The sequence below is a fragment of the Aythya ferina genome (assembly GCF_964211825.1).
Source record: "Aythya ferina genome assembly, chromosome: 2".
NCBI lineage: Eukaryota > Metazoa > Chordata > Aves > Anseriformes > Anatidae > Aythya > Aythya ferina.
Window position 1 is genome coordinate 133484429 of NC_140297.1, and position 10409 is coordinate 133494837.

Sequence of the window (10409 nt, forward strand, 5' to 3'; positions counted from 1 at the left end):
GCTGGATGTCACACTCAACATTTAATGTGTCTCTTTCTATCAGCTCACTCTCCTGTGAGAATTCTAGACTGGTTTAAAAATAAGTAAACAAATAAAGGCCTCCAGGGGAAGCTTTTTAATCTCTCCTAAAGCAGAAGAAAATGCTTGCTAGCGTAATCTCGAGAGGGCAAATTGGAATGTGTGGTGGGGGGAAAAAGAGGAACATTTCCTTTTTCTGGAGAAAATGGACTGTTACACTGGCTTTTCCGGTGATGGAATTTAGGTGCAGGGAGAGACAAGCAGCAAATTCAATACTGTGGCTTATGTTTCAAATGATTTTTAAGAGCTATTTTAGTGAAGAAGTTAAACTGGATAAGGATGAGAAAAACTAATGTTTGCACAGTAGTACCTGTACTCTGTTAGCTTTCAGAAGCACTGAGTCTGTATAAAGGCTAATCCTCTGTGTGTGTGTGTGCATGCACGCATAGTATTATGCTTCAGAACTGCAAACTAGATCACACCCTTTGCGTATGAGGGGTGAGAGAAGTGTGACTTTTTTTTCCAGTTTGATTTTTGGTATAGAAGAGGATATCTTTTCTAGTGCTGTTACCTATAAAGAATGTGATTCTGAAAGCTCTTTCAGAAACTTTCTGTGTTTGTTCTTTAAATTGTTTTACAACCTGCAGTAGCATTGCATAAAGGATGATTTTGCAGGATTTATGCATGTAGTGAAAAAGTTCAGTAGTACTCATATAAGCTCAAATAATATGCTCAAGTAAGATCAAATAACACTTGGCATACATACCAACCCACATAATAAAGAGGAAACTTTGTAATTTCCTCTTTTCATAGACTGTATTCTTTATGAGAAGTGTTTTTTTTTTATCAAAGGAAATCTAAATCATAATGACAACATATGTTTGGATAAACTTTGCCATATATATAATCATATGAAATTTTATATATTTCATATATGTTCTCATATTATAATCATAATCATATTAGTGTCTTCTCACTAAATGTAGTGGTTTGTTCTTTATAAGTACCAAGCTGCTACTGCTATTTTTTATTATTTGAAGGAGAAAGGAAAAGTAAATTTCGCAATTCAATAAAAATCAAACAGACTTTTTTTTTCTGTTCAACAGGCATTGTTTCATGGGAAATTTATTGACACTGGTTTTTCTCTGCCTTTCTACAAACGAATGCTGAGCAAGAAACTTACTATTAAGGATCTAGAATCTATTGATACTGAATTTTACAACTCCCTGATTTGGATAAGGTTTGTAGTTTTCTTTTTCCTGAAGTTTTATGGATTTTTCTGGTTTAGCCTCCATTGTGATTTTTTGTCTTTTTTTTTCTTTCTTTTCATTCCCTCAGAGATAATAACATTGAAGAGTGTAACTTGGAAATGTATTTCTGTGTGGATATGGAGCTCTTAGGAAAAGTAACCTCACATGAGCTGAAATCAGGAGGTTCAAATATACTGGTAACTGAAGAGAACAAAGAAGAATATATTGGGTAGGAAGGCATAGATGTTGAGAAGTATTTCATGTTACTTCTGTTGCTCTAGTCTTTTTTTACTGTGTGAATATATATATATATTTATTTTTCAATTACTATATAATTCTTGGAACTATTATTGAAATGGTAACTTGGTACATTGTGGTATCTTGGTAGATTTGGCTCTTTCTTTTTTCTCTCCCTTCCCCTGTTCACATACTACCATACCTCCTGCCGGTGGGGGGGGGGGGGGGGGGATAAAATAAAGGAAAGACCTGTTAGAGAGATGAGGACCTGTGTTATTACATCTACAATGAGAAAACAGCTGGAACCGAAAATGAGCAAACCTATTTTAAGTAACTAGGTAACAAATCCAGATAAAGGGAAGATGTATTTGACAGATGATTTCAAAATTGTTTAGTACTTGGCTGTCACTGTGATAATTGAAATTCAGAATCATGAATAATGTGGTGAGACTTAAACTATTTTTTCTTTGTTTTATTGTACTGCTCTTTCCTGCTTCTCTCCTAATCCTTATGATTGCCCTTTTTGTGAACCTGTATTTCTGATCCAGCTATTCAGAGTGATCTCAAAAGCACGTGTATCCTCTTCTGTGATACAGCATATGTTCCATGCTGCACATACAGTTCCCACTTTAAATTAGCAGTCTTTAGCTTTGCAGTGAAATAGTTTCTGTAGTATGCATATTTACTATATTTACTGCCACTTTTTTTTTTTTTTTCAATATTCAGAAATGGCTTGACCGTTGTAGTAGGAACTTAAAAAAAATACATTACCTCTTCCTTCCTCTGAGTCTTAGCATGAATCAGATGTTCAGAGTAGAAAAAGACTGTTTCTTGTTGAAGCCTGAAATAATCTTACGCTGGAAGTACTGGACAACTGTAGCTAGAAGTATTGTAAGCAGCAGTATTTCTTACTGTTCTGACTACACAAATATTTTAAATTGGTGGAAATTGTTCTTTTCTTCTTTTGAAACTCTAGGACTATGAGCTTTTTAAGCTAAAGCAATTTTTTCCAATAACAAATCATAATGCCCTAGTACCATCTTTGTCACGAAAAGACTGCTCAATTTAGATGAATAAAAGGTTTATAATAATTTCATTTTTTTAAACTGGAATAGTAACTTAAATACCTCCTGCTATTGTTACCGTCATTTGTGTTTGAAGATTTTAATAGTATGATTATGCCAAGTCCTTTATAGTCTATGGAATCATGCAGTGTAAGAAAGTAAAATTTGAGGGAATTTTACCTCACTGGACCACATACATAATCATGCATGTTTGAACTCCTTTGTATTGAGTGCTAACTGATGTTTAATTTATATTTGTTTTCTTCCATCCCAGGCTAATGGCTGAGTGGCGGTTTTCTCGGGGAGTTAGAGAACAAACCAAAGCTTTTCTTGATGGTTTTAATGAAGTTGTTCCTCTACAGTGGCTCCATTACTTTGATGAAAAGGAGCTGGAGGTGAGGCTTTCTGTTCAACATTTTTACATTTTGCAAAGGTAATACATATGTAATGACTACGTGGATAGGCCAACTTGAATCTCTCATTCTGTGTCATCCTACATTTGAGAGCTTGTGGAACACGGAGAATTTAATGGGAGAGGTGTGGGGGTAAATCACAATGGCAAGCCAGTAAGTATCTCTATTGCATCTGTGTTTTGTGTCGTCCTATAGATGTGAATTTTAGATTACATCTTCAGTTTTGAATTGTGTTTTGCAAAATTCTGTGGAAGGAACACAATATGAGATCACAGACTGATCAGTTAGTTTCAGAAAATTTCTCTTTAGTAAATTTCTCTTTAGTAAATGAGTAGAATTGCCTTTTAACACTTGGTACAGGAATTGATTCTGGTGTATGTTGGTTGCTCAGTTTCACACACATAATCATGTACATAATCAGGACACTCAGGACTGAAAGCTGTAGCAACGAACAAGGTTCAATATTAAATTTTCTAGATCTTCAGTATATAACCTAAGGCCTAATAACAAGTATAAGTTGCATGCACCATGTTTAATTAACCTCTGCCTGACCTTTGCTCTCACTGTTGGAGTTGTGGTTTGGAGCAAGGACAAAAGGTTTTGGAGTGATAGGCTTATTTATTTCTGAGAGATCAGCCAAAGTTGCCTGTATGTAATAAGCAGTGTTCTGCAAGTTTAAGTTAAATGCGAGTATTCCCTAAAAAAGGGCTTAGATCTATCTTATATTAGTTATCTTACTGTTCAGTTTTTAGGAGGCTTTGTCGTTAGCATGTTCAGCTTTTATTGCCTCTATTGCTGAATATTTTGCAAACTTGGCCTTCACAGTGTATTTTATCTTTACTAGCAGTAGCAGCAATGTTATCATCATCATCATCTTGGAATATGAGGCAAGGTTTTAATGGAAAAGATAGTATCTTTCTTAATATAAAACTTCCTTTCATGGAAAAGGTTGTATCTTCTATTACCGAATTATTAGTCAGATGAAACTATGCAGGCTTTTAGGCCACTGAAGAACATAAACTATTTTGGAGTTCTGTAAACTTAAGATAATCTGATTGTAGCATAAAATGGAAAAAGAAAAAAAAAAAAAAAAAAAAAAAAAAAAGCCAGACATACAATGATAGACTGGCTTGCTTGCATTAGAAGGGACTTTAAAGATCATTCTGTTGCAATCCCTTGCCAGGACACCAACCACCAGACCAGGTTGCTCACAGCCCCATCCAACCTGGCCTTAAAGGCTTCCAGGGATGGGGCATCCACAGCTACTGTGGGCAACCTGTTCCAGAGCCTCACCACCCTCTGAGTGAAGAATTTCCTCCTAACGTTAAAGCTAACTCTCTCCTCCTTTAGTTTAAAATTGTTCCCCCTTGTCCTATCATTATCTGCCTGAGTAAAAAATTGCTCTCCATCTTTTTTATAAGCCCCCAGTCCTTTGTTTGGAACAAGAACCTCCATTTTTGTTAGCATTTCTCATACAATATACAAAATAAAATTGTAATTTATGTGTATAGATAGGTATACTAATTCTGTTTTCTAGGTTATGCTCTGTGGTATGCAAGAGGTTGATTTAGCAGACTGGCAAAGGAACACTGTTTATCGTCATTATACAAGGAACAGCAAGCAGATCATATGGTTCTGGCAGGTATATTGATCAGTAAAATTTCTTTGGGGTTTTGTTCTATTTTCTTACACAAATGACACACGGAGCGGAAGGATGACATCTCTCTGAAGTCTCGCTCTTACTTCTTTTTTCCTTTTCTTGAGAAGGAAAGGAGGAATTCTTGGGGAGCATACTGTAGGGTGGGAAATGGCAGAGAGATACCTTCATCATATGTGGATAGCTGAATCAAATACTTTTTTTTTTTTTTTTTATCTATCTTGTCCTTCTTACTGCTATATTACAATTGAGCTTTTTTGCATTGTTAGCAGTGATACGTACCTTCTAATGTCCTTCTCTGTATTACATCTGTACATCTGAAATGCCACATATTATTTATGATTATTGTCATATTGTGCCAGTCTAGTACTGACTGAGTATAACTCACATCTTAATGGAGTTGGCCAAGAATTAGTTCCAGAAAAAAGAAACAAATAAAAAAAAAAACAACAGGCTCCCTCCCAGTTGTTAATGAATTTCCCTTAAGAGAAGTCACAAGGGGGCATTTCCCATCTCATGATAAATCATGATTTTAGAGATGCTTTTGACAAAGTTACTGTAAAAAATGATGCAAATCAATTACTTCCTATCTTATCTGCATGATCAGAAACATAAGATCTAAGGATTTCTCAGAAAAAAATAGTTAAGATTCTTTCAGTAATAAGCTTCTTAATCAGAAGTTCAAGCAACTTGAATATGGTTTCAGCGTTGACACAGCACAAATACTCATTTTCTTATCCGTGTTTTTGAGTAAAAATCCTAGCTGTATTGATCCCCCCTCTCATATCGAGATAGTTTCCCCTCTTTCCTTCCTCTTCAGCTTCCCAATAAATTTCTGTACAGTGTTATAGTTGTTAAGGATGGTGTTCTTTCTCATTGAGACTGTCACATGCAGGGAATACTTAAAAGTCTTGAACTACCCAGAGTCCATGACTAGGCTATTGCCATGTTTAATCAAAATGGCAGTAATCCTCATATAAAGTATTAGCATGTTTTATATTTTAGTGTAGAATAAAATAGATTCTTATTTGCTGATAGTTGGTGCCAGCATTCATGTTGTAACAGTCAGTAGTGCATATAATCTGAAATCTGTCTTCTTCCCCACCTTCAGTTTGTTGAAATCAAGAAAGCTGAACTGTTCTCAAGGTGTCTTTTAAAATGGAATTATACATTTTCTATGATCTTGTAGATTTTTTTTTCTCCAGCTATGTCCAAGATTTTTATTAAGTAATTTGAATCTCTATGCCTAGTTTGTAAAAGAGACAGACAACGAGGTTCGCATGCGACTTCTGCAGTTTGTCACTGGCACTTGTCGATTACCTCTGGGTGGATTTGCTGAACTTATGGGTAAGTGAAAGAAGACCAAAATTTTATACTGTTATTGTTTCATTTGCAAATGAATCATGCTCTAAGTGTACAGATGCCAAGAACTTCATGTACATTAGCTTGATTCTAGAAGGGCTTTTTATATCAGAAATCCCGTTTAATAACTTATAAATGATTAGGGAAACTAGCTTATTTCTGTTAGCTGAGCATTCACATTCATGTGACAATAAGCTGTCTGCTCTATCTGAATTGTCTTATGTATCGTATATCATATGATCATATATATCATATATATATCATGTGTACTATTTTAAAGGAACAGCTTGTTCTTTTAATCCTCTTTTTTAGGAAGTAATGGTCCTCAGAAATTCTGCATTGAAAAAGTTGGTAAGGAAACCTGGTTACCAAGAAGTCACACTTGGTAAGTTCTTACACGTAAACTTTCTGTACCCTTTAGTGATTCTCTATGCTGGTCTTGCATTTACCAAATCAAATGAAATCTAATTTGAATCTGTTATTTATCTCCAGCTTCAGCTTCTTTGATTGCTCTGACATGCCAGCATTGCAAACTCTCCTGGTTCCCTTACTCTTACATTTTGCTACTGCATTGTACGCTGTTTGTCACTCTCAGATCTATCAGAAGTCGAATGTCCTTCTTGTATAGAACTGTGAGGTGTTTCTTCATTTTAAATAATATTAAATAATCAAAAAAAAAAAAGTCATGTGGTTATCAGGTATATGCAGTTATCAGAGATGCTTTTTAACATTATAAAAGGTCAACATATGGTCATGGGAGAAAGTAGTGTGAAAGAAATCACAGCGAATGTTCAAGGCTGTGATGCAAACCAAGAATGAGTTACCTAGCTGAGTTGCTCGTTACAAATCTCACTCCCTTTTCCTGCTAGGCTTCAGACTATTATCTTGACTATTACTCCAAACTGGTACAGTGATTGCTTTCCCATATATACTGTGTGCAAATGAAACAGACCTTTTTTTGGCAACCCTGTGATAGTAGAATCACAGAATCATTCAGGTTGGAAAAGACCTCTAAGATGACCTTGTCCAACCTTTAACTTAGTACTGACAAGTCCACCACTAAGCCATGCTACTAAGTTCTACATCTACATGTTTCTTGAAGACCTCCAGGGATGGTGACTCTTATTCCAATGCTGTGCAATTCTTTCAGTAAAGAAATTTATCCTAATATCCAACCTAGGTGACAGTGATATACCATCACTACCTAAAGTATGGTGGTGAGTATTCCCCATACTTTTAAAGTGCTGCATGGAATCCTCTTCTATCATTTTCTCTTTTTTTTTTTTTTTTTTTAAAGTGGTGTATGTGGAAGTTAAGCATTCCTCTTTGTCCAAGATAACTTTGGATAAGACACAGAATGAAACAGAATTGAACAGAATTGTGGCAGAAGCCTTTTGGAGCAAAGCTTAAGGAAGAAATAAAACCTATTTCTAGGCAGGTGCAGGAAGGAAAAGACTTTGTCATTTTTCAGGCTTCTGCTGGAATTTGGAAATGTAGCAAATTAGGATGATGTTAAATTTCATGGTGAACATGAAATACCTGAGTATTATAGTTCTCTGTATCTTGAACTTTTAGTCTTCAAAGTGTGTTTTTTTTTTTTTTTTTTTTTTAAACTGATGTGATATCAGCCTTTTGTTTCTTGGAGTACTGCTCTAAAACTTTGTTATTACTGTTCACAGAAATGTCATGGTACTGAAATTGCACTGATTGACACTTCTTAATTTCTAATTGTTAGATCAGAACATTTTAGCTTTTACTGTAGCAGTCAATTGCTGTAGTGTTCTATGTGGGATTTAGATAAACTTAACACAGTTCTTTTTTTTTTCTCCTTCTCAGTTTTAATCGTTTGGATTTGCCACCCTATAAAAGCTATGAACAACTGAAAGAGAAGCTGCTCTTCGCCATTGAAGAAACAGAGGGATTTGGTCAAGAGTAGAAGTGGCTTCTAGTCTAAAAGGAGATCTTACATATTAAAAGGCCCAGCCAACTAAAATTGCACACTTAATTGTATATAAGCTTTTTGTTCTGTACAGTGATCTTTCTGGAACTCTAAAAGTATAATTGTTCTCCGTTCTTCCACAAAGATATGCAAAACAGTTCAGCCTTTTCTACTTTTATTTATTGCCCTTCCAAAAGACCAGAAAAATCCCTCATAAATTTTGAAAGCAGACAAGAGACTTATTTAAAATATATATTAAAAATATAAATATATATACTAATAAGCTCTAGTTTTATAGAGCTTTAAGTGTATGAAAAGTTGCAGCCATTTAAAAGGGCCTGGATTTGCTTTATCTTGGCTTTATTATTTAGAAAAAATGTTTAAACTGCTCTGTGTTCTCTCTTAAGAAACATCTCCAAGTTTGTTTTATTGCATGGCTGTTCTAAAAGGTGTTAAAGGCTTAGGCCAAACGTATCCTAAATATGTAGAAAGATGCTGCTGGTATTTGAGATGACAGAATACAATGTTCTGTCAGTTTAATTTTTTTAAATACGTAAATAGCTGATATATCCCTCTCTACTACACTGATGTAGCCAAGGTCATGAATAAAGCCTTTATTACTTGCACAAGAGTCATGTACAATAAGTTGAATGTGATTTAATGTTGAAATTAATTGGTGCCACTGTTCTGACTTATTGTAGGAGCTGAACAGAATATTTTAATTCATTTGAGCAGCATTGAAGTTTGTTTACATATTACCTTGGGTTATTACCACGAGGATGTTAGGTAATCTTCAAAGAAAAAGTTAATAATAAAAGAGAAACTATTACACATTCTCTCCTTGGTCTGGTGTCTTACAGGTGTGTGTTTTTTGTTTGTTTTTTTTTTTTTTTACTTTTCAATCTGTATCCTGTTCACAACTTCAGAGTATATTAATGTAAACTGAGATGTAAGGGTCTATGAAAGGTAATGTGAACTTTGCTGCTTTCTATGCTCATGTTCAGTTTCAGTTATTGGATCTAGTAAACCCAAATAAAATAAAGTTATATAAGCTTTGCACAGATAAAAGTATTTGAAAGTATTAAATAGTCTTATTCCTCTTAAGTTCCTGTAGAAATTCAGATGTACCTGAATTACGTATGTCTAAAACCTGTCATTCTTTTATGTAGACCAAGTTTCTCCTAAGTACACAGTAATAAAAACTGATTTTTTTTGGTGTTGAGGGCATTTGCTGAACTGCAAAGATACTTAAAAAAAAGTTACCACACTTTATTCATGTGAATGATATTAAATGCTACTTTTTAGCAAACTGTGCTTCCTTACTATAGAGTAAAAATGTTTAAAATTACCATTTGTATTATGCTTTAATATTAACTGTAAATTCCATTACATTTAACTTATACAGAATTTTGTACACACATGAAAATGATTTCTTAGACTATGATTAAAAACATTTCTGTAACATATCATATTGCACTGTTAAAAGTGTACATGCAGGAAAAAAAAAAAAGCTATATCTGTTTATCTGTTCTTATATCTTTCCAATACAGCAACTAAATTCTGCCAAAATTTTATTTTTCTACATATCAGATTCTCCTGAGGCTTTGTATCCAAATGCACAGTTTGCTGTGTAGCTGTTACCTGTACAGAACCTTGATAGCAGCGGTACTGCAAGTGGCCCAACAGACTGCTAGCTTGCGTTAACTTCCCATAAGAGGTTCGATAACTGCCATTTGAAAGTTTTTCATACTACACCAAATATCTTCTGCAAAGCCATTTTCATAAATATATCATTAATTTCAAGTGTAAATCCACCTAAATTATGGTTTATGCTGGTTAGAATGGAGGAAGCTTTAAAAAAAAAAAGTCAAAGGCAGGGCAACAGAACAGTGTGGCTCGCCTAAAAGACAGTTAAGAGGGCTAAATGTCGTACAGTTGAACTTTATGAATTTGCACTAATGAATGACTTGGTAACCCACTACCAACTGCTGAACTTTGTGAATCTGTGAGTAAGCAAATAATAATAAAAAAGACAGCACATCACAAGAATGTAGTTGCTTTATTGTTTTGGTAACTTCAGCTGTCTCGTGACTAAATTTTTCCTGTGGGTAACAGTGAGCAAGGAAAAAATAAAACCCTGTGTCCTTCTCTACATGATCTACTAGTTTGGTTCAAAGACTCACTACAAACATGGTTCAAGAGGCAAAAGAACATGAAGAACAATCTATGTACTCATGCACGTGTATGCAATTAACTTGGATATCCAGAGCTGAGTGTTCCAGTAATACTGCATTGCTACTTCTTTCCCATCTGTGTTGCCTGTAGTTAGCTGTGCTTAGGGCAGGGATAAAGGGATGGCTGAAGAGCGGGCAAGCAGCAAAGGCTTTAGGTATGCAAATGATTTCAGTGTCCAAGAATCTCTCTAAAGCACTGTGCATCATCCATCCCCAGATTTTGAAATACCAGTTA

General features: G+C 34.8%; 1 protein-coding gene across 4 annotated transcripts in view; it reads left to right on the forward strand.

The window, feature by feature from the left end:
- WWP1 (WW domain containing E3 ubiquitin protein ligase 1) overlaps nt 1–9989 on the forward strand; it is a 61787-nt gene extending 51798 nt beyond the window's left edge. For all 4 annotated transcript variants that reach the window (XM_084508681.1, XM_084508682.1, XM_084508684.1 and 1 more), the window contains 7 exons: nt 1125–1258; nt 1357–1497; nt 2844–2964; nt 4520–4624; nt 5890–5986; nt 6314–6386; nt 7838–9989. In XM_084508681.1, the coding sequence (XP_084364807.1) occupies nt 1125–1258; nt 1357–1497; nt 2844–2964; nt 4520–4624; nt 5890–5986; nt 6314–6386; nt 7838–7937 (771 nt within the window). In that variant the 3' untranslated portion in view covers nt 7938–9989. The remainder of the gene's footprint in view (nt 1–1124; nt 1259–1356; nt 1498–2843; nt 2965–4519; nt 4625–5889; nt 5987–6313; nt 6387–7837) is intronic.
- Nucleotides 9990–10409: the final 420 nt, after the last annotated feature.